Source organism: Eschrichtius robustus, chromosome 9, assembly GCF_028021215.1.
Source record: "Eschrichtius robustus isolate mEscRob2 chromosome 9, mEscRob2.pri, whole genome shotgun sequence".
NCBI lineage: Eukaryota > Metazoa > Chordata > Mammalia > Artiodactyla > Eschrichtiidae > Eschrichtius > Eschrichtius robustus.
In genome coordinates this window covers 11914851-11939934 of record NC_090832.1, presented here as the reverse complement: position 1 = coordinate 11939934, position 25084 = coordinate 11914851, and the positions used below count along the sequence as shown (strand labels likewise).

General features: G+C 39.1%; 1 protein-coding gene and 1 long non-coding RNA gene across 2 annotated transcripts in view; one reads left to right on the top strand and one right to left on the bottom strand.

Annotated features, from left to right (window-relative positions):
* Window positions 1–4953, bottom strand: part of TFB1M (transcription factor B1, mitochondrial) — a 65154-nt gene extending 60201 nt beyond the window's left edge. The window contains exons 1-2 of the mRNA XM_068551747.1: window positions 4771–4953; window positions 1902–2053 (exon numbers count right to left, since the gene is read on the bottom strand). Coding sequence (XP_068407848.1) covers window positions 1902–2053; window positions 4771–4903 — 285 coding nt within the window. The 5' untranslated portion in view covers window positions 4904–4953. The remainder of the gene's footprint in view (window positions 1–1901; window positions 2054–4770) is intronic.
* A 285-nt stretch (window positions 4954–5238) lies between these two features.
* Window positions 5239–25075, top strand: LOC137769676 (uncharacterized). The gene is made up of 3 exons (XR_011075038.1): window positions 5239–5309; window positions 15786–15846; window positions 24982–25075. It is a non-coding gene; the product is annotated as an uncharacterized lncRNA (long non-coding RNA).
* Window positions 25076–25084: the final 9 nt, after the last annotated feature.

Below are 25084 nucleotides of genomic sequence, written 5' to 3'. Positions count from 1 at the left end.
ACACAATTATTCACTTTCATCATTAAATAACACATTTAATCAGCTAATTAGATAGATCCCTACAAAGACAGAGAGACAACCTTTTTATCTCCCATGTGAGACATTACTGAACACCTGCTATGGGCCAGGCACTCTTACATGTCAGGGAACAAACCAAACAAAAATCTCTACCCTCATGGCGCTTACATTCCACGGGGTGAGACTGACAACAAATAAGAACATATAGTGTGTCAGATGATAATAAATCTCATGAGACAAATAAAACAAGGCAGAGGTTAGGAGTGCGGGAACCTGCGTAGGCGGGGAGTGGGGGCAGGTGAGAAGAGAAGAGTACAGTTGTCTTTTAGTCTGTCTTCAAAGATCTTTAGTTGATACCAGAGAGGAGAATATATAAATTAAGCTGGCGATGAGAAATGTGATTCACCTCCCTGCCTAATGAGAAAGAATTACACGTAAGAGACGGTGAGATTTAGGGTTAAGATGTCCCTTTAAGGGGAAAAAAGTCAGATGAGTCTTCTTCTCTATGCCCACAAAAGGGTTAGATAAATAAACCTGCAGGGAATTACGCAGTGTTATTCAGTTTATTTTTATCATCTTATGCTCTCACCAAAAATAACAATATTATCACTTCCACCTCCCACTGATACACTGCTCTTTCCTCAAATAAAGTTATAAATCTGAAACCAATTCTATCAATAAAGGCTGGCAAAATTAGATGAAACTAAATACATAATTGTTTAAAGCATAAAAACTAGAAATAGCAAAATGAGAAAAAAATCACTAGGCTTCTAAAAAAAATTCAGAGGCATGAACACAAAGCCCTAGATTTTCAAACAAATTTTTTCTAACTGTTCTAGCAGAAATTAAACATTCATCCATTAATACATACAAAAGCATCAGAATGTCCTAATTTTAAACCAATCTGTCCTCTTGTATGAAAGTAACAACGTAGATAATTTTATTATTCTGCTGGACTCGCCTAATAAATTACTACTCATATGAACTAAAGGCTAAGGGCTCTTTTAAAGTTTCAGAATTGCAGAGGAATCAAACAAAGGCCCTTTTAAGGGCATTAAGTGCCTCCCATGAAGAATTCCCTTTACAAGATCCCTGATATAATCTGTTCCACTGTTTGCCACTGTTTTAAAAATATAAGTCCCTCCTCATTTTAAATCCACATGTGCCTCCCTCAATTCTTACCTATTTGTTTTAGTTCTCTTCTAGAGAAGACCAAAACAAGCTGATCCTCCCCACCACAACCTTTGATAGGCAGCTGTCAATCCCCTCCCTCAAGGCTTCTCTTCTCCTGTTGAAACACACCCAATTCCTTCAAATATTTCCCATATGACATCACCTACTGTTTTAGATGCAGGTATCATTTCATTTAAACCTCATCTTAACTCTACATGTACAATGGCACAACTTAATTTCTTCACTCAAAAAATTCTTATACAAATGCCTAAGCTTAACAATTAGTCTCTCTCAATGAGGCATATGTCTTCATCTTTTGCTTGTAGAAATGATTTTCTGAATTTAAATGAGGTTCTCAGAAGTCAGTATTGGCATTACTTAGTTTTACTTACTTTTGAAAGAATGGGCCATGACATGCACAGCTATTAGTAGATAAAAAAAGGTCACACAAGGCAATTAGTTTATTTGGTATCAATGCATAAAGCAGGTTTATTCAAGCTGTGGCCAACAGTTCATGTGGGCATGCCGGCTAGAAATGCAGATTCCTATACCACTCCAGACTATGGAATCAGCATCTATGGAACGAAGCCTGGAGAGCTGCAGTTGGAGGAGCAAACTATAGAATCCTTGGATACCCTGGGGTTTAAGGATCGTTGTTTGAAGATTTATACTGAGTTTTTGCCTCCTAAAAAAGACACCAAGTATCTCACCTGTAATCCAGGAATAAATCGACTATCCTTTTCAACCACCAGAAGTTCAGCCACACCGGCATTGAGAATGGATCTTGTGATTCCCCCAGGCCCAGGGCCCACTTCATAAACATAAGCATTTGTCAGATTGCCAGCTTTCCTTACAATTTTATCTAGAGAAAAGAAAGTTTCAGTTGATTACCTTGGCAAATTTCAACATATGGAATTTAAAAAGAAAAATAATCTACACAAATTCTTATCAGCAATTACTCAATCAACTAATCTTTTATATATAATATATAGAATATTTATCCGATTATTTAACCCTCAACCTAAACCAACATATAGTGGCCATTCAATATTCTACCATATAACTGGTGAATTGTACCAAACCCTTAATAAAAACAAGATTACCATAGCAAATTTCCTTAACGTAAATTTAGCCGACATGGTCTTTTCTACTTGTTCCTCTGCCAAACCAATCAATTCCTAAGAAGAACTGCCTGGAAAAGCACGCACCACTTCTCTACAGTTGTTGAACACTGAATATCTGAATAAGCAAGACGAGTTTCACGCTCAGAATTCACAGTGCTGCTAGTTAAAAATCCAGAAGCAAAAAGTGCTGGCAGTCTCTATTTTTACCAGCAGGTATCTAGTTGGTGGTCAATATGGCAATGGCAGCAAGTTCCTAGCTCATAAGACTTGCAGAAACTTGGATTCTTGGTTATTTTCAGGAAAAAGTGACTTAGCAGTGGAGGTTTTTTAAGCTTTGCAAACGTTCAAACGTGCAAGTAGCAGACCTTAAGAAATCATGGAAAAGCAGATTACTGAGGATTCACTGCAATCAACCATCACTTCTGGAAAAACAAACAACAGACTGGTTTTATTGACTGAGATATTAAAATCCAAGCAACTGGGCTTCTTGGGATAGTGGAAATTTGGCCACTGAAAACATACCAGCACTTCACTGCATTGTTCACTAATACCGTACAGTCTCATTTTTGCTTCCATTATTGATAACCCACCCTTGTAGGCTTAGAGTAAAAAAAAAGTCTCTCAACCATCCAAAAATAGTTTTCTCTTTAATGGGTGCCAGGAGAAAACTTGCACCCACTGACCATCTATTTGTTATAGGTGCTTTACATGCTTTCTCACAGCAAATCCTTACAGCACATTAACTAAGAACTACTATCCCAGTTTAACTTCTCTACACTTCCTGGTTTCCTTGTTTATTATTTTATTTGGGTGAGGTCACCTAGAAAGCAAATGGAAGAGAAGGGACCCCAGCACAGGTGTAAATCCTAAAGCCAATCCTTCCTCCACTAGAGACCAATGCCTCTCGGAGGGAACAGAGATTTTGCATTAAGCACAGGTATCGTGGAGTGAATTTAATATTCTCATTTTTTTTTTAATGGAGAACTATCACAATAGGTAGGACAGTCGTTCCACCTTAAACTTTTCAGAAACATTTAAATACAAATGACTATCAAAGAGGCACTGTCAATTCACTACGCTTGGGTTTCCATCTTGCCCTGCTCACACCTGAGCTTCTCACCTCACACAAGTACCTTAATTTCCCTTCACTTTGGTTCCTATAGAAGAGGGAATAATAGTACCTAGATTCCAGAATTTATTCCTAAAGGTGAATAAAGACTCACATGAAAAAATGTATATGAAGGATTTTTTTTGGAAATATAAAGACCGGTATTTTCAGTCCTGAAAATGGTGCTCTATACCTAGAAAGTAGCTGATGACTAGTAGAAAAGGTTGGTTCTGGTTACTACCAGGAGCAAAGAATTTGAGAGGTGGGTAACCTTTTAAAGCTCTTATAGTAGAGCTCTCCTCGAATTAAAAGATGAGAAAACTGAAACCAAGTTAAGCTATTTTTACCCAGTTATACTGCTACCGATCTGTCCACACTGCTATTCTATGTCCAAAAAATAAAACATCCTATCCCTGCTTTGTGGACTGTACTTCATTTAACAGAAAATGAACTTTCGGGGTGTGATTTACTGATCCTTTCAGTTTCTGAAGAGGGGCCAAACAGACTGAAATTATCAAAACCTCAGAAACGTTAAGTATTCCAACCGTGAACTAGTGGCCATATTTGATATACGTCGTATTCTTGGAAGTCTCATCTTTTAGAACGACCAGCACTCAGAAACGGTGGTAGAGCTTAAACGAATATACACGTTTGTCAAAATGTATCACACTGTGCGCTTCAAACAGGTGAATTTTATTGTACTTTAAATGTTACTTCATAAAACGTGACTTCAGGAGTGGGAATGTAAACTGACTAAAATGTAAGCTCCTTGGGGACAGACTTCGCCTTGCTCACTCCCATATCCCATCTTCAGCTCTAGCACATAGGGGCTGGTTTAATATGTATTTACGAAATGAGTATTTGCACCCTCGAGGATTTTAGACTCAACAGGTAAACGTTTAAATAACGAAGCCCATGAAACTGACACTCTTCCGACGTTGTTACTGATAAAATCCCTGCTCTAATTTAACTGCATAAAAAGCCAATCTAGTCAGCACGTGCAGTGTATTTCGTATTGTAAACACACCGAGACTCGAATTCCAAAACCGCCTTTCAGGAAACGCGAACCCTTCTACGCCTAGTGTTTGCTCGGCGTCCGCACAACCTGCCTCCAAAAGCCCACGGCAAACACCCCTGAGCAAACAACGCATTCCACAGGTCCCCCGGGCGGCGGGACTCCGGAGTTCTTTCAGTTCAAAGCGGCAGAAGGGCCTGACTTAAGTCCACTGCACGCCGGTGCCTGACCCCCGTCACCCGCCCGCAGGGTCCGCGCGAACCCCCCCCCCCCGACCCACGCCCCAGGGACGCGGGGGGAAGACATCCGGGGAGCACTGATAAGCCATCCACCTGTCAGCCTCAAGTCCAAGAGAAAATTCTGGGATAGCTGCTTCACGGCTTGCAGTCTAAACAACTTAATGATTTCTCGAATCGTGGGCAACGGCGGGAGACGAAAAGTGTCGAGCGTCCTGGAAGCAGCCATGAGCCCCGGCCCGGCCGCACAAGTCTCACGCAGGTCCTCCCCCGCGGTTCCTTAAGTGAAGGCGGGCGAAGAGCCGGGCAGAACTATAGCCCGCCTCCGAGCCTACCTTATTGGTCAGACGTACCCCGCCGGAAGCGATGGGACGCGAACAGGAAGTCCGGGCGCACACATGGCGCATGCTCGCCGTCCGGTTAAGCGCGGTGCGGTCTGGGTACACGCTGGTTTCCGCACGTGAGGGCGGGGGAGGCGTCTACGGCTCTAGTGGTTGGGCGGTGGCCGGAGCGGCCCGGGGGGGCGGGGCGAGGCGGGGCCTGGGCAGGAACGGGGAGGGGCGGATCCAGGGATTGGTGGATGAAGTTCTCCTGGTGGATGGGCGTACCTAGAGCCCCTCTGTGAGGGGTCGCAGGTGATTAGAGGCAAAACTGTTGATTGCTAATAACTCTCTTATGGTTAGGTGTTTTTAGAACCTCAGCACTGCAGGTGCGGGATAGCAGGTTTCTAACTTGTCTTGGCCTTATTGTTACTGTTTTTCTTCTTAATCTGTTAAGTGAACCTAATGTCTGCTTTAAAATTGTAGCGTTGAGAGAGGTCTCCTGGTGTGTAGATCCAGAACGTAGAGCAGTGCATGCTGTGTGGTAAAGCCGCAGTCAAAGATGGCAGTTACAGCTATAATTATCTGGCAGGTGAATGCGGCCCAGAGGAGTTAAACAACATCAGCACAGGTGGTTCGTGAGAGAGCCAGAGTACAACCCAACTCCTGTCCCTTCAAAATGTCATCAATTAGAAAAACCGCTTTGTTTAGTACTTTAGGCTTTAGGAAGTGTTTTCGTGTATATATAAAATACTTGTTTTTGAACCTTTCACTAACAGTGTTGTGAAATAAATAGGGTAAATGTTACTAGCCTCCGTTTAGAGCGGAGGAAACAAAAACTTTAGAGAGGTGAGATACCTTAATGAAACTCACAAAGCTAGAAAACTGTGGAACCCAGATCCAATCTAAGTTTCCTGACGCGTGTGGTGGCTGCTCTTTTCTGCTAATCTGCCTACGAATTGAGTATTTTTTGTCGCCTCTTGCATAGCTCCCCAGAGTTTTCTTATTGCCCCTTCATCCTGCAAGCCTCTCTTTGTAGCAACTGGAAAACAAAGGATGAAAGGGAAGGAAAATTAAACATGATAATACTGATAATAGCTAACATTCACTGAGCTTTTCCAAAGTATCAGGCTTCACAGCCGAGTGCTTTAGGACCATCATCTCCTTAATTGTTACAAAAGATAAAGGCTTGGAGAGGTTCAGCAATTTGCCCCAGGCTGCCCAGATAAAAAGTGGTAGAGTCAGGATTTAAATTCACAATTCTGTGTCCAGAGCCTGCTTTTTTTTTTTTTTTTAATTATTAGCACCTTTAATTATTGTTTATTTATTTATTTTTTTGGCTGTGTTGGGTCTTCGTTTCTGTGCGAGGGCTTCCTCTAGCTGCGGCGAGCGGGGGGCCACTCTTCATCGCGGTGCGCGGGCCTCTCACTATCGCGGCCTCTCGTTGCGGAGCACAGGCTCCAGACGCGCAGGCTCAGTAGTTGTGGCTCACGGGCCCAGGTGCCCGGCAGCGTGTGGGATCTTCCCAGACCAGGGGTCGAACCCATGTCCCCTGCATTAGCAGGCAGATTCTCAACCACTGCGCCACCAGGGAAGCCCCAGAGCCTGCTTTTTAAGCAGTGCAGTGGAGAGGTCATACGACTTGCCTAGGATGGAAAACAACAAAGCAAAGAAAGATATTAAAAATCTCTCTGATAGATGGGAGAATTTAGCTTTTCTAACCCTGTTTTTTTGTGAATTGCTCATTGGTCACAAGTGAATCATAAAATTTTATATTTCTTAGAATAGTAAGTTTAAAATAAATCTAATGGAAAGCCAAGTAACTGTGGGTATGATTTGGAAATGAGGAGTCCATTGAAATCCCAATGGAAAACCCAACCACCTGCTGTTATAGCTATATTAGAAGGAACTGTAAGATAATCTGATCCGATCTACCTCCTAGCTTTAGAGTATTGGGAAGTGACTCCCATAAAGGTAAGGTGATTTGCCCAAGGTGGCATAGAAATGTAACCTGAAAGTCTAGACTCTTGATTCAGAGCCCTTACTTTCCACAGTAAGGGCTGGGAAGGTATTCATTCACAGTTATATTCATTGTTTCATTTATTCCTCACAACAGTCCTATGTGGATGAGATTATTATCCTTATTTCTGTGAAGAAATAGAGGGAGATGAGGTCATTTGACTTAGAGAGAAGACTTAACCTGAGTTCTTTCTTTTCTGAGTTCTGATCTTGGCCACACCCCTCAAGTATTAAATTATTTTAAAGTTAATTATTTAATTAATGTATGTTAATTTTAATTTTTATAATCTTATTTTAAATATATAGAATCTGAATATGAATATAAACTTAAGTTTATAGTTTTCATATGACTAACTAAAACACAATTACAGTAAATACATATTTAAAGCTACAAAAGCAGTACAAATGATGCATGATGTTAAATCACTGCTCTTGATGCAGACTGGCGGATTCTTTTTTTTTAAGTTCAGCTTGCCAAATGCTATAGTGTACCACGTAATGATTGAATTTTCTCATCAATTTTCTGGATCCAAACTACCACCAAATCTTCGTTCAGAAGTTTTGCCATTGTCGCTTGCCTTTCTCTTGGAGGAACATGAAAGCTACATGTTAAGTCAGCTTGTGTCTGTTTTCATTAGCTTCGAAACAAGTCAAATTACTTGGCACTAATGCTATCATGAGTACACATGTTGCATGGCAGTTACAAGGAGGGTATTCAGATGAACCAGAATGTGCTCACATGAACATTTTAAAAGATTAACATTAACATAAAAACAAAACAAAAATTTAAAGGGCAAAAACACATTTACATGGAGAATTGGTGGATTCCTAAGAATTTGTTTCCACATCTAAATATGAGGATTATTGTCTGATGCCATGCCGTCTTAATAATCAGTATTTGAGAGGTGATGACCTTTTATTCCCAAAACAGTTACTTCAGTTAATTCTCATTTCAGTTCTGTGGTGGAGGTTTATAAAGATATTCAGTGTGCCCTGCTATGCTGGTAGCAAGGGCACAGCTCAAACTCCAATCTTCTGACTCTGCTAGGCTCTTTTACCTCTGGTGTGTATTAAATAGTTGATGACCTGAATTTAAAACTTCCACCTTAAGAGAATCTTCCAAGTTTCTAATAGTTCTTGAGATCTAATTTTTATCATCATAAATATCTCATCCTCAGTCTTTTAGTTTTCAGAAAATTCTGCATAACTCCCTGCAAAGCCTATGAAATCAGCAGGGGGTGTTTTAGTAGTGTATTTCACATATTAATGCAAACAGTTTTATACCTTAAAAGAGACGTATGCAGTTTCATGAGTTTTGAAGCTTTGAAGTATCTGCTTCATCTAGATATAAATTTTAATATGCTAAAATATTATAATTAATACAGAAATTCCTAGCCCCACCTATCACTGCAGATGAAGAACTACAAGTGATTTCTACTAAACTATAGTACAGAATTCTAATCCTCATAAATCCCAGAATGGTTATATAGGAAAATTACTTATCATTTTAGTATTATTTTAATGAAAATGCATAGGTGACTTTGTTTGGTATAAGTAATTTAGTGTCTATTTACAGAAAAAGTGCTAATTCTAAAAGGTTGTCATTTTACAGTTCCCTGAAAGAGACTTGAAAGCTACAAAAAGCAGTATCTTTCTGTCATATGGGAATTTTCAGAGAAAATTAAATGTGGCCAGGAATTACCAAATGCTTATTCTTTGCGGATGGAAGCAGGGCAATGATGGCAAGCAACACAGGCTAATTGCCTGAGGGAACCATGTAAGAGTTACACTATTTTTTAAAAATATAGTGTTTATCACTGTTCCAGGCAGTATTTGAAAGCCTGCTGATTATCCCCAAAGATCTGTGAACTGTTGTCAAGTATCCTAATGAGGTGGTGAGAGCAGGCAACCCTTTCTGCTCAGGATGACTCAGAGCTGAGGGTAGGGATTTTTCCTACAGAATAAAGCAAATCTTTTTGTGAATGAAGAAAAAAGTCAACATATGCTAAAGGCATTGCGAAAATAATTAGCTTGTATTATATCAATTGTTTATTAGTTTAAGCCTCAACATTTAATTGGGAGGAAAAAAAGGTTAAGAATAAATAAAACTGTGAATATGAATACATTTGCATTTAAGGCTTTTCCATGCATTAAAAAATTTACGTGGGAACAAACTGCTCTGTGAATGAGGAGCCTGTGTGTACAGCAAGTAAATGGGTCTCCCTGGGCCTCTTGGTGACAGCTCCCTGTCCCTCCCCAGCAAAGGGACTATGGGGTAGACTAGACACTCAGTCAGGCCACATCTATTCCTTCTTTCTCTGTTCTAGGTTCCCTCTCCTTGCGCATCTCTAGCTCAAGCCCCAAAGACCAAAGAGTGTAGGCCGAGGCCATAGGAGGATGGCAGTGCCGGTGGGCACACACCTGGCCTGGGATCCTCATTCTTGTCGGTGTGAGTTAGTGAGTTGTAATTTATTCACAGCAGCTGGCTGCCTATTCCTCCAGTTGAGAAGGGATTGGTGAAAACAGAAGGAAGAAGGATGGAGAGGCTTGGTCAGAGGAGGAGGGCCAGAGCAGGTCTGTTGGCACCCTATCCTTTCCCTTGTGGCCCACCTGGAGCCCAGTGCCTTCAGACTGCTGTTGAATTTACCATGTTCCTCTGTCATACGATACTTCCCCTCTCCTAAACTGTCCAATCATGGATTATCTGGGTGAGCCCAATGTAACCCCAAGGGCCTTTAATAGTGGAAGAGGGAATTGAAAGAAAACCAGAGACAAAGCAGAGTGAGAAGGACGTGGTCGAATATTGTTGACTTTGAAGATGGAGGAGGAAGGCCAAGAGCCGAGCGGGTAAAACCTTCAAGGTGTGGGGACACTCTAGAAGATGGAAAGGCAAGGAACAGGGTCCTTCCCTAGAGCCTCCAGAAAGGAACACAGCCCTGGTGACATCTTGATTTTAGTCCAGTGAGACCCATTTCACCCTTCTGAACTATAGAACTGGAAGACAAATTTATGTTCTGAGCCAACAAATTTATGGTAAGTTGTTACAGTAGCAACAGAACACTAGTACAGTATCTTTATGAGTATAGTAACAGATAACTTATAGCATTACAAAAATTTTTGCAATATTAACATATTATAAAATATTATGTATCATTCTACCTCATAAGATAATGCATATAATGGACCAAATATAGTCCCAACACATTGAAGATACTTCATAAATGTTAATACTCTTTCCCTTTTCTCTTCCTGTCTGAACACACATATCTAGCAGATCTATATCAAGTTGCATATAATCAACATATGAATTGTTGATACTCTTATGGTACTGAAGTCAAATAACCGTTAGAATGTAGTTCCTATATTGTTGTTGTAACATATGACAAAGTAAGCTCAGAGGATTACCTGCCTATTTATTATTCTGTGGCTGTCATGAAAGATGACTTTTCCTTCTGCAGATTTTTATTGAGCTTGGCTGTTGCATATTGACTTTTTATTCTTTTACTTCATTATTTAGAGACATTGACAATTTTAACATCAGAGGTTTATCTTAAGGCTGGAATTACAAATGTTACACTTTGAAACAAATGTGTCATTTGGTCTTACTCATACCCAGTTTAAAAACCTTATTCCTTTTAGCCTATTCAATATTTCTGTTGTTCTTTTGTGAGGACAAGGAAGGGTGAGTGGTTCTAATTAGGCAGAAAGGTTTAGGTAACAGTTATATTAAACCAAATCAAGTGGCAGTGCAAAACAAAGTATTAAATTATCATTACAAAATGTTAAATCATGTTTTGAAATGTATACACATAGTATTGTGACTGAAATCCTGTAATTGTAGACTATATAAAAAACAGTTTGCTCATGAGACTTGCGCATGGGAGAGACAGTGGGGAGACAGTGGGGAGGGAAATGAGAGTGCCGGCTTAGGGCTGTAATAACTGTAATCATTAATTTATATTGTATTGTGTTCATTATATTACATAGTGTCATTATATTAACCATATCATATTTTATCACATTGTACCATATCATACTATAGTTTATATATTATATTTTGAGTTAATAAGCTTTTGTGGTTTCACTCAGGAATCCAATCATGACTTAAAACGATTATTTCTATTAAAAATGCCTCCCAAATTCCAGTGAATTTACAAATAATCGGCCACAAATAATCAACCTGAACTCTGGTAACCGTTTCTGTCATTCTTATTCTCTTATGCTGAAATCTGCAGCCACTCCATATCCCTTTTATGTACTTTTCAAACTTTTTAGACTGTGATCCACAGTAAAAAATGCCTTTTACATTGTAACCCTGTACACACATACTGTCACATGCAGACGTTTCATAGAACACTTAACCTAACTATGTGTGATCCAATCTATTTCCTAAACTAGTCTATTCTTTTTAATCATTTTTTTTTTCTAAAAAAATGATTGTTACAATATATTAGTTTCTACTGCTCAATAATGGATTCTGACCTGCAGTTTGTAACACACTGTCTTATTTTCTTATTGGCCCCTAAGCCTAAGAAGCGTATCGGGGTCTACTCTTCCAAGGTCTCTGTCAGTCTTCTTTCATTCCCCTGTGATGACTAACTCATGTGACATTTTTCTTTCTTTCTAAGTTTTGGAAATGCCAGCAGGGTAGGTCACTATCAAATATAGTAGGTGGGTAATTCTTTTCTTGAATAAATGTATATAGTCCCAACTTAATTTATCGTAAAATATAATGATTCATGTCATAACAGAAAGATCATATACTGTTTTCTCACTCTCTTAAATGAATTGATTTTGGAAAGTCTCATGATACATATCCATTCTTGGTATATTAAGTGGAAGACAGAGTATTTTGCTTCTTTTCTGTTGCAGGATTAAGGTCTCGTATATCATGTTCACTGTTAGAGGGAGGCTTGGGAAGATATGGAAGCTAATACAACTTGGGAGGCTTTCTTTAAGAAAAAGAATACAAAATTATGAATACAAAATTAGATATGAGAGTCATTATTTATTTGGAATAATGAAAGATATTACAAGCGTGACAAATAGCACAAACATCACAACATCTGAAAAGTAATGTAATGCTTTTACGAATTAACTGCTTTCAAACTGCTTTCATAATTTTTCCCTGACATTTTTGGAAGCAAACTCTTCAGTGGTTTTTTCATATGAGGAGGTTTTGAGATCCACTCTGATTGATTAAAACTTGGTTTTTATTTCTGATAGTTTAGAAACATTTCTTGCAGCTTCAAACTCATTATTGGCAATGTCATATAAACAGTTAGGATGGTTGTCAAATTTGGAAAATCTCTTTTAAGCTTTTTGCGTATATGATCTGTATATTTTTAGGGCATTTCAAGTTTTTTTGTGCCGTGTCTAATTTTAAATACTTTGAATTGATGACACTCATTAACCAATTTGTCATAGGCATCCTCATTGTAGTGACATATTATGAGTTTGTATTAGAGTCACTGATGTCAGTATTTGGTGTCAAATAATCAAGATATTTAATTTTTTCCAATGTATTCATATGATTCACTTCTCTTTATTAATTGGCTTATCAAACAGTCCATAAACCTATTCATTACTTCTACTCAATTTATTTATTCCTCTCAATAAATTACTGCATTTGATATGATGAATTTTTTGGTTGCAATTCACTTCTTGATATAAGAATAATTTCTATTGACTTTATTGCTCTGCTTATCACTCTATTGCTTTTGTTTCTTACCCACTATTTTTTAATCTAAATTTTCTTTCCGTTCTTTAAATACACACATTTAAAGATAACAGAAAGCATACTCCATATTCGCACAAATCAGGAGTCTATAATTTTGCATTTGTTTTACTGACATGTTCTAAAACATCTTTCCAAAGTTCCATTAAAATATGTATTCCTATCTCACTTTCCACTTTCGCCAGACTCCCAAAGTGGTCTTGGCCACCAGAATATCACCTGGACAGAGACAATGGTCTTAACTGTGGTTAAAATGCCTACTTTTGCAAATTTTACAAAAATGCACAACCATGTGAGTATATTTCCAGGGACCCTCCCAGGGCCTTGCAAGAGGTTTGCTCAAGTCGAGGCCTGTCGCTTCAACTTCCCGAGCTTCACGGTTCATCTGCCCATGTGCAGGAACAAGGGCCAGGCTGAAGGACCTCTGGGAGACACTGTTATTGGAGGACCAGTCCCGCCACCAAGGCAGAACCAGGGCTTCTTTACAGTATGAATATCGTAGCTTGTAGCACCTCAAAATCAGATCCTGAGGCAAGGATGTGGATGCAGGTAGTTTATATGGGAGGTAATTCCAGGAAGCACAGAGGAGGAAATGGGAAACCTGTGATGGGAAAGGGAGAAAAGTTAATTAAATGTGGTTAAAGAGTAGTTTAATGCTAGGGCTCTAGGACAACTAAGCCTCAGTCTCACTGAGGACACGCTGAAAAACTTTGTGAAGCCCAGCTCATAGTTTTCCCACTAGAAGCTGGGGAAGCTCCCCCAAGCCCTCAAAATGGAGGACAGCAGTGGAGGGGGGAAGCTGTCAGTCTGCCTGGAATCACAGCTGCAGGTAAACTTAGGAGGACACAGGGACACGGGGTGGGGCAGGAACGCACAGCACCTGCTGCCCTGTGCAAACCCTATTCCCCCTGAGAACTTAGCAACTCAGAGTTTTTCACAGTGATAAGGAATCCTCAGTGTTGTGGACCTTTCTTATTTTATTACAATGACTTTGAAGTTAGAGGGAAGGGAGTTCAAAGACAGTGAGGACTCCTCCCAACTTGCCAAAGAGAGTTCTCTAATGCTTGCAGTCAAACCGTAGAATCAAGACGTTTTGAGCTAGAGGTAAGTATTTTCCTTAAGCCAAAAGAATACACTTGGAATTTCTAATTCCCTTCACTGAAATTCATCACCTCCTAAATATATAAACAAAAGTGGTGAAATATTTTTACACCTGTCCACAAGGAACAGTTCGTTCATGAGAATGAAGTTTGCCTTTCAAAGGGCTCCCCTGGTGTGGACTTATTTTGAAGAAGGGAAAACTTGACCACTTCATTCTCAGATACTGCTGTCACCTATTAAGACCAGAGTTATGATAAATCAAGGCGTCGAAAGAAAACATTTTTACATGGGGCTGGTCTAGTAGGAGAATGAATGCCAGGCTAAGTGTTAATAAAGCTGGGTTCTTGTCCAAATTTGATCAGCTCTGTGATCCTTGAGAAACCATTTCCCTACTCTGTGCCTCAGTTTCCCCATCTGTATGATAGAGGGTTGGACTGGTTGACCCTGAAGTTCAATCCCAGGTGTGAGGCACTGATGTTGAAAAAATGAAGAGTGTGGCATGTCATGAGGCATTGTGGGCTTGATCAAAGAAATTCACCTTTCTGACCTTCAATTTTCTCATCTGAAGAATGAAGGGGCTGGGTTAGCTATCTTTAGGGACACTTCTGCTCTATATAATCCAATGAAATAAAAATGTGTGTGGGGGGGCGGAATCTGGAAGGATGCACGGAGGGATGCCCAGGCTGGCCACTTGGTGGTGATCTTGTTCCGCATTAAGAAAGATTTTCTAGCTTTTTCCAATAGTGCTGAAGTTTGAGTTAACTAAGCATAGTGAAGATAGATTTTCCAAAGGATACTGAAATAAAATCAGGTCGGCAAAACCTCCCAGAATTACGGAGGAATGACAGTAAACAGCAATGCCAAATAAGAGACATAAAATCTCTATAGTCAAGGCAGTAAAACATAGAGGGGGACGTAAGGGTTGTGTTTTGGGTATTATTTTAAGGAATAGAGGGAGAGGAGTGCACTGTAAATTTATATAGTTTTTGAAAAACATGGTTTAAAAGTTAACCCTAACATTTAAAGATTTAACTTGTAAAATAACCGAATACCTTAAAACTGCGTTGGAGCATAAAAGTCTAAACCTGCAAAATCTAAACCAACTCAATGAACGCGATATTTCTTCGGTCTAAATCTAAAGGAAACACATAAGGGAATTGTAATTCTGTTCCAATATTTTAATATCCAATAAAAGGAACCAATCTACAAGTTTTGAGCTTTTCCCCATTTTAGAGGAGAGTGTGTCTCTATCAGGCCACCTAGCTTACCTTTAAAACCTTGGGACGATTGCTTCTGGAGTAAATGAACTGCACTGGTATCTGCAGGGCTTCAAGTCGAGGTCCGTTTCTGTGGAGATAAATGAGCATCAGTAGGAACGCAGGGGTGGATAAAGGCTTTCTGATCACAGCACTGCCCACCTCTATCTCTAGAAAAGGTTATATTCAAAAGCAAAACAATCTCCCCAGTAAAGCACCAGTGAAGATGGAGGGGCCTGTGGAAAAGGGCAACGATGGAGAAACTTGACTCTTGCATGAATCCTTCACCCTCCCAAATATTGCACATGGCATCTTGTATTCAATGCGATAAGCTGAGAGACGGTGGGAGGAGGAGACACAGGCCCTGGCCTGCCATTTGCCACCACTGACTCCTCTGCTTATCTTCCCCTCTGGTTTTCTTTCTTATCCTCCCTCTGAGGTGGACACAGGTTTCCTCTCAAGGCTGAAGCGTGGGCCTCGTGGCTCTGGTTGCCATGGCTGCTTCTTTTCTCCCCTTCCCTTTGATACATTAGCTATTAGCTTACATAATCCTCTCACAGGAGGATGTCCCTATTCAAAAGAAAAAAAAAAGTTAGAGCGCTAAGTAACCTTTAACAATGAATAGCATTCATTATGCATTTGCTTAATGACACAAAGGCTTTGTTTGCTCTATTTCAGGTGATAACAGCAGATCAAAGGCACGGGACCAGAATGCACTTTCGAAGAGCCAGCAGAGACTGTATGGAAATAATGCTTAGCATTTATGTTGCACTTTATACTCTCAAAAGAGTCTGCAATTATTAATTAATTATCCCACACAATAGCTCTAGGAGGAAGGTCAGTGTCATTAGCTCTATTTTACAGATGAAGAATCAGATAGCAGTTAAGCGATTTCCCCCCAACATTTAAAGATCTCCTGTCAAAGCAGATCCAAGGGTAGGGGCTGCAAGTAAGTTATGAAGTGGCTGATAGCTAAACAGACCAGAGCTGCCCCTGGTGGAGGTTTTACTTCCTTTGATCTATCTTTTGAAAACCCTCTGAACAGATTTATGTTCTGGACTTGCGAACTGCCTCCCCATGGTTCCTCTTGCGTACTTGTCTTTTCTACATCTCTGCTGTTTTGTATGTAATTTCATTCCCCTTTCTTTCATTCATTCATGAACCTTAATTGGGTACTTAATGTAGTTGAGATGGGCAGGAAGAATGGAAATGAACAACTGACTCTTCAAATGGTTCCTGCCTTCCTGCACACACAGTTAGCAGACATTTGGTTCTGCCCCAAATGGCCATGGAGACAAAAGGTCCTTGAAATTTGATCCTGTCTAAAACCTTTGGGCATGGACCAAACACGTTCAAGGATGCTTTGGATAGGAAAAAATTTCAAGGACCTTTGGTATGGACTAAATGTCTTATGGACCAAATGTCTTACAGACATTTTGCACAGGACCAAATGTCCTACAGACATTTTGCACAGGACCAAATGTCCTGCAGGGACACACACACACATCCCCATCCTGGAGGACACTGGAGGAGGGAGTAGAGTCCCCCTTGTGGAGGGAGGAAGGACAACACTGAGGAGGTGATTCTCGAGCCAACCTACTCCACATCGCCAGCTATTCAAGCAGTAGGGCTCCTGAGGGACCCCAGGGGAGAGAAAATGTACATAAGGTGTCCTGAATGTTGGTTATTTCACATTTTTTGCCTTAGGCTTGGCCTTCTATTGGCTAATCTGATAAAGTCATATTCTGCAGCGTTTTAATTATTTGTGTGAATGTCTTCTTGTTTTTAATAGGACTCCAACCAATTTGAAAATAGAGACTAATTCTTGTAGCCCCTGGACATTGCAGGAAATAATGGCATGAATAGCTACCGTGTATTGAGTGCTTAGTTCTTTACAGTGCTGCTCTTAGTTAAGCCTCACCATGACCTTTGAGGCAGGTATTGTTATTACCCTTTTTTTTGTTAACAGTTGAGGAAAGAGAGACTAAGAAAGTTTAAGTAATTTGCTCAAAGCAACATGGTTCTTTCAGCCACTTAAAAGGAATTTAATGACCTATGCTTTGTGCTAAGCATAGAGATCCAAGTGGTGAGCAAAACAGACATGGTCACTCCCTATTTTAGCTTATTCTTGTGCTCATAACTTGCTATCTCTGACACTGAGCAAATTATTTAACATTTCTAAGCCTCTCTTTCCTCATGTGTAAAGAGAGAAAAATAATATCTTCTCCATCATAGGGTTGGTGGAGGAATCAGGGCTGCTGCTAGCTCACAGGACATCTTGGCCTAAATTAGAGAAAGGTTCCCACTCTCAAGTAAAACGTCTTTTTGAAGTTAGTATAGTATATATTTCTCATTAATTACAGTGATACAAACATAAAATAATTCTGAATAATAGAAATCAAATTATTCAACAATATAATACATGATTTGAATTTTTATCACAATAATTAAAAAATTAAATTTAAAAATACAAGATACGTAACAAGCCCAAAAGTTTAATAGCAGTTAATTATGAAATTTCCATAGCAACAAATAAACAAGTGCTCTAATGTAATTAGCAGATCATTACATAGTAATCTCTAATTTATATCAATTTAATACTCACTTTGTATATTATTAATGCTAAATTAATATTAGTTACTACCTAGTTATTTGTATCATAATGAAAGTGCCTACATGTTTAAAATAGGAACTCTACAATCCCACTTGGCACAAAAAACACATGGCAGAGTATGTGAACTGCAGTGTATTGACGCTGATAAAGATTTTTATAAAATGTTAAGATACTAAGCAGTACTTCAGTGAGAAAAGCAATTTCTTATTTAGAAACATAGGTTATTTTGAATTTTGTTAGATCATCAAGATATTTTAATAATCAAACGTATTCGTCTTTCATAAGTCCAATCAGACAGTGATAATATTCCAATCCTACTGAAAAAAGACATTTTATAGTCATCTGCCACAAAACTGCCTTAATAAATACATAGCTCACTCATCTCTGAAGTTAACAAAGTTATGATAAAAATACAAAAAAATTACAGAATCATAAGATGGCTATGATGTGACAGTCTCCTTAGATTTGCTACTTTTGTGCAGTGTACAACCTAAAGCACATAGGCAGTGGTTTGGGGCAGGATTACAAGAGATAATTCTAGAAAGTACTTATCATTCATGGGAACTATCATACACTGAGTGGTCAAGGTTAGTTTTTTATCTTTAGTTATTGAACCTACATAGTATTTGAGGTGCTGCAGGATTAAAATGCTCTTGCCCAAGTCTTAGTTCCCTTTTTGATTAGTACTGAATATACATCGTCACTGTGGATAATGCAGTTTAAAGAGTGATGCTCAACTAAATTGCACAAAGACTTTCTCAGTTGCCTCCATCTCCTCCCTTCACCAGCACCGCATTACAGCAGGCATGACTATAATTATGGGATGTATGGTGCTGTGTTATCAGTGGAAGTTGATTGCTCATTCTCAGATTCACTACAGAGAAAAATTCACATTGTGGTTTGTTTCAGTGTTCTGCTTTAGTTCTCCTAATGGCAGCAGACTGGGAAAGGAGCCCCAGTGCTGACTGCTAAAGTATAAATAACTAGTAGCCCAAGTGGGTATTCTATACAGGGATATTCAAAGGAAAGAAGTGGGAGTCCTTTAATGCTCAGAGGTAACTATATTTAAAGAAAAGGTAAAAATAGAACTTTGTGATGTGATTTAAAATGATTTAGGAGAAAAAAGGAGTCAAGGGTATAGGAGAGATTTTCAGATAGAGAAGATTTAGCCAAAGTACTTCCATTATGATCAGGAGACTATGAAAACATGAAAAATAAGCAGCAGGAAGTGGTGTGGGAAAGGTCAGGGACACTGGTTTGGGAAGCAGTGCAGCAGATAAACGTGAAAACTGAAAGCTGAAATTTAAAGTTGAAGGCGTAAGAATGAGGTGAAAGCAGAGAAACAAATTGTCGAAACCAAGCATGACATTTCCACACACTGAGGTGGGTGGGCGTGCATTCGGGACCTTCTGCAGGACGTTGAAAGGAAAGAGAGCTAGTTGAAGGGAGAGAGTTCCTCCATTTTGGTATTGTTTGCTTTATTTTTAAAAAGTTACTTTGTTTTAAAGACCATGTCACAGTATTTTCAAAGGCCTTTGTCTTTTTAAAATAATTTGAAGCATTGTTAGTTATATGGGGTTGTTAGTTATATGGGGTTATCCCTCTCTTTAATGAGAGGGGGAGAGAGAGAGAGACAGGGAGAGAACAGCAGACACAAAATGAAGCGATAGGAAGAATCTTTCAAGCAACGTGAGAGGTGATTGCTGTGGTAAGTAAGAAAATGCTAGAGAGAAGCAGAGAGAGACGGGGAATAAATGAGAAGCCTAACCTCTGAGGTAGTGAAATCACCAATAATAGGAACATTTTTAAAATTATATATATATGGATTTCCATACTTGTATATCTGTCTGTCTATACTTATAAAATCAAGAATAATTAGGTCAGGTAAGGGCAAACATTTTCCTGCAAAGTAGTAAATATTCTGTCATGTAATAAATATTTTAGGCTTTGTGAGCCATCCAGTGTGTGTTGTAACTACTCAACTCCACCACGGTAGATTTAAAGCAGCCAAGGACAATATGTCAATGGCTGAGGGTGTCTCTGTTCCAATAAAACTTTATTAACAAAAACAGATATCGGACTGGATTTAGCTGGTGGGTTATAGTGTGTCGGCCCCTGATCTCAGGAGTCTAATCCCCTCATTTCCAGATGAAAGTAGGAGATCCAGAGCATTTCAGGAAGCTACCCCAAGCATCACAACTCAGTAGTGGGAAGTTCAAATGGAGACTAAGAAGTGTTTAGATATATGCTAATTTTGGAGGGATCCTAATCTTTTTAAGCAAAACAGTCCTCGGTTGCACTGGAATTCGGGCTCTCAGACATGTTTGAATGCTTCAGTCTGGATAATTGAAGCTTCTGAGTAGCCCAGGGGGCTTACTCTTAAAGCAAAAAGTCTTTCCATGTTAATTATTTTGGACAGATCATCTTTCTAAGATCTATTACATATGGCCACACCTTTTTAAACAGCATATAACTTAAGCTTTGTGAAAAAGAAGGTTAAGGTTCACCATTTAAAACCAATTTTAGAGCCAAGAAGCCCATTAGGTACCATCTAACCAAGGGCCCTCAGGAACTACTGGGACTCAGAATCCTGCTTAACCCATGCAGGTCTCTGTTCACTCATTCAAGGGCATCTGCCTCTTCCCAGATGTCAGTTGGTCAGCAGGTCTCTGACTGTGAGAATGCCTGGGTCCAGCAGCATACCATTCGCCACTTGCTGTCAATAACCAAGATGATCAGATGATGAACTGGTCAGAACTGGGGCTCCTATGAGACTCTCTGTTCTTCCTTTCTTTTTTCTGAAGATTTCCCCTAGCTGCCAGCCTAGCAGAAATTAGAAGCCTCATTCCTGGGTTTAGTATTAGTGCTCTAAATCTGATATTTGGTCCTCAGGTCCCTAGCCCTGATGAATGCCCCAGGAGCTGCTGCTTCCCTATAAACTCCGGCTTACATGCCCGGTCCATATCCCTAAATGTTAAACTCTGTTCCTCTGTGTTGGGATTGGGGACTGCTTTTGAATTTTACTTCTATTGTCTCAGACTTACCTTCTTCACTTTTGCTGTCTTTTTCTCCGTCATTTCTTATCCCTCCTGACCAATCCCCATAGCCCAAACACAGAGTAGTTACTCACTGGAAATACTGGGGAACAAAGCCCTGACATGAGGACTCTTCCATTGCCTGACTCAGAGTCTGGGCACTGTGTTTGATCTGAGGACTGATTTGACATTTGAATCGGACATTAGCCACAAGTTCATTAAGTGCCCTGGTGACCATGATTTGGACCATTGGCCTAATTCATCTATGTTAGACTCCTGGTCCAACCCTGCCCTTCTAGGCTGACTCTGTACCCCTCACCTGTCAGCTACAGGTAGCATCTTGCCTCACAGGGGAGGCATGTCAGCTATTACAGGAGCAAATAAGCTCTGAGAGAAGGACATGGCTTTGAGCCACCATATTTCTAGGGTGACTGTATGTTCCAGTTTGCCTGGGATCGTCCCAGTTTATGTTTGTTGTTCTGGCATCATCATTAATAGGGCCTCAGTCAATGTCCTGATTTGGATAAATCTTGTATGGTAACCATCCATTTCTCATCTGAAAAATGGGGATAATATTGCCAACCCTTTCCTTCTTACAATGTTGTTAAGAATAATCAAATGAGATTATATTTATGAAGGTGTTTCAAAATGATTTAAAGAAAACCTGCTGTGGCAACATGAGGTCGTGGTATTATTTTTTGTTATCATCTGTTTTGGCTCTCATAGACTTATTAGTTCAATTTCATTTTCTTGGATATGTTTTAGATTGTTGAGGTCATGAAACAAGTTATCTCTAGTTAGAGAGGTTTTGTTATATATATGGTTCCATTAGCAGTAAAAAAAAAAAAACCCTCACTTTTTCAAGTTTACACTTCATTTAAAAATACAATTGATTTTTACAAAATAGAAACATGCCAGTGCTATAATGTTTTCCCCCCACTATTCATGTTGGACTTCTAACTGATAAAAAAGGTATACAAATAGAATTTTAAGCAAAGGATAAGCCATAAAGCACCATTACTGCAATAACACAAATAAGAAAAAAAACCCCGACAGAATACGTAATGCTGTGTGTACGGTGTATGTGTGTGTATTTTTGGTTCAATTTAAGGCATATAAACTTGAAAAGTCTGCGTTTGTCTGCACCTATTAGCATTGAAATGGATAAGTATTCTAAGCAAGAAAGGACAAAATTTGGGGTTGGGTCACCAATAAAATGATGAATCAGATCCTAAATACCTAAAAGTTGACTGTCTTTTAAATAGTGACAGTACTTCTTTTAGGCAAAACAGACAATCTGACAATCCCACCTGTAATTAAACTCTGGTCTGATTGTGCTGCTATAAGTGTGGTCTCTGGTATAATAACGCTCTTTCTCAAATGCGATTGCTCTTCCGTTGCTATTTATTCCTGAATGACCTGATCTTTCCTCAATAGGGAGAAAATGTGCTGATTTAAATGAAATAATTCTTTCTTTCAGGGTCTGACAGTATCATTTGGTGAGTTATCTATTTTCGGGCTTCTGATGATACCTCCAGGCAATGAAGGAGTTAATGTTCCTCAAATGGACACTGTGGGTTCCTTACAAGGGTGGAAAGCATTTGTGGATTTCACAGGATTCTTGGTTGCTCCATTAGAGTTGCTTGTCCTGACTCTTCATTGTAATTTTGTTTTAAAGTGGAGAAATACCGCCCTCTGAAGTTGAAAACTGGTCACCTATATGTTCTGTTTGACCTATAGCATTAAACATTCTTTTAAATACGAAATTTCATGCAGAAATATAGAATTCTGGCTTCTCAAGAAACAAAAAAAAAAAGGAATATTTCATGTCAACAAGTTGGCTGGAAACTGAGTAATAAGAGGCTGTCCTTCTAATGCTGCCCCCAGTGGAGACCTGGGACATTTGCCAACCCCCTCTCGTCTGAGACTTAGAGTTTGCAAGTCGTAATCTACATCTTCATTCATTTAACAAATTATAAAGACCTGTTTCATGCAAAACCCTGTTCAAGGAACTGAGTCAATATGTATATAGCTCTTTACCCAAAGGCTCTTATGGAATCCCTGAGGTACTCAGTGGAAGGCATTCCATGGACACGTGAGTTGGGATGTGCTACCTGTTTCTCTCTTGGAAATTCATAATGCATATTAGCACATTAAAGGCTCTGAAAAGCCTTTCAGTAAAGAAACTTGTTGAATATTGCTTAACCATTGTTTCCTTTCTAAAAAATATATTTTTAAAGTAATAGCTATTACTTCCACAAAGGCTGGTTCTGGTGAACACACTTTAAGAGTGATCTGTAGCTTGGCTCTAAATTGAAGGCTGTTAACATTTACATGTTAATAAATGTAGGGAATGAATTAGAAACCTGGGAAAGTTTCTTGCAAAAATATTCAAAGGGGAAAAATAACTGAATTAAAGACGGTTTGTCTATAACCTGAAATAAGGTCCATAAGATATAAGGACTCATGCCTTTTTTTTCATAAAACACTAATGTTGGATGTACTTTATACTTTCTCTTTTTAAAAATTACCATTTGTATAGAGAATTTTTCTAAAATTCAGTCAATGTGGTAAGTGGGAAGAGTAAATGAATGTGAACTGTTTTGAGGACTGATTCACTAATACTTTCATGTATTCATTTAACAAGGCCAAGTCCTGTGGGTTTTACTGCCTAAATATCTCCGGAATGCATACACTCCCCTCTAACTCACTGGTATCCTTACAGCAGGTACTACTGTCACCTGTTTTAAGTCAACTGAAAGACCTCCTCACTCTAATATACTGTACCCAGAATGAGCTATTAAAAATGTGAATCTGGAAACCTTTGAATGACTTCCAGTTGCTTTTGAAGATCAAACTCCTTAGGAAGTCTGCAAAAACTCACATACTCCAGCCTCAGCTAATTCAACCCTCTCACTCTTTTTCTGTATTACATTCTCTTAAGCCTTTCTGTTCTTCAATGTGCATTCTCCCTCTTGCCCCAGGGCCTTTGCACATGTTGTTTTTGTCTTGCCTGCAACTTTCTCCTCCCTCTCTTGTCTCTCCCTCCCAAATTCTGTTGGGTTAATGTCTATTTATTAAAATCTCAGCTCAAATATTGCTTCTTTCTTGACCCATCACCACTCCAGACCTACAGTTATATCAGGTTCCCCTGTTTTATCCTTTTATATAGCACCTTCTTCAGTCATACTTTTGTAATTCATACTTTTTATGATTACTTAATCAACATTTGTCTCTCTCTTTTGTTTACTAGTTTCCTAGCACCTGGCATAGTGAGGAACACTCAATAAATATAAATGAAGGGGTATGTGACAGAAGATAGAATTTTTATGCATATTGGCAAAAGAAGTGACAGAATCTACTTTTTTTGGAGATTTAAAAATAAGCCAAGATTGTTTATAAACTGGGACATTGATCCATATATTTTGATATAAACATTTTTTTTTTTTTTTGCTGGTGGAGGGAGGGAGGTGAGTGGGAGATGGGATGCAACTAATCCAGCAGCAAAGAAAAACAAAACTATTTTTTCTGGTGAAATAAGTAATGGTTTTCTGGTTGGATAATTCTACACACAGAAAATGATTGATTAAAACTTCCTGTAAGCTTGGGCTATGCAAAAACAGCAGGTGTCTATGTATATGCCAGGCTTGAATGCAGTCTTCAATTATTTTTTGGAAAAACTGCCCTGGTTGAGTTTTGAATCATGCTTCCACATCTGTCAGTATGTTCCAATCACTACCCAAACAGGAAGCAGACATGGCCAACTAGGCAAAAAATAATAAAATAATATAAATGAATATAGTTTGGCTTCCCAGTATGGGATGAATGTTCCAACTTACTTATTTCTGTTTCATTAAAAAAAAAAATGATAGGATGATCATGACTGAGTAAATTTCAGCAGGAAAAGGGCTCTGAGGTCCTGTGGCACTCTTCACTTGATACTATGGTGATCCAATATAGGCAAAACTCTTCTGAGAATTAGCTCGTCACTTACAACCTTCTAGTACCCCAGGGTTCCTTTGGCAAACACTTTTTATGTGGCGTTAAAGAGTGCCCTAAGGAGCTCTTAAAAAGTTGATGAGAAAAGGTCCACTTTGTAGCAGGGAATGTTTTACCTTTTAGGTAGGTCAGTGGATCAATGTTTCTGGTCCATTTCAGCCTAACTGCATACCATTTGCAGTATCATTTTTTTATCATCATCTTCTGATCTTTTTTTTCCTCCTAGGTCTCATTAAGAGGCTCCTGAAGGAGACTGTGGCCACTAAAAAAGTGATTTCCAGCAACAAATTCAACAGCAAAAATTCATTCAGACTCATGGGTATGTTATT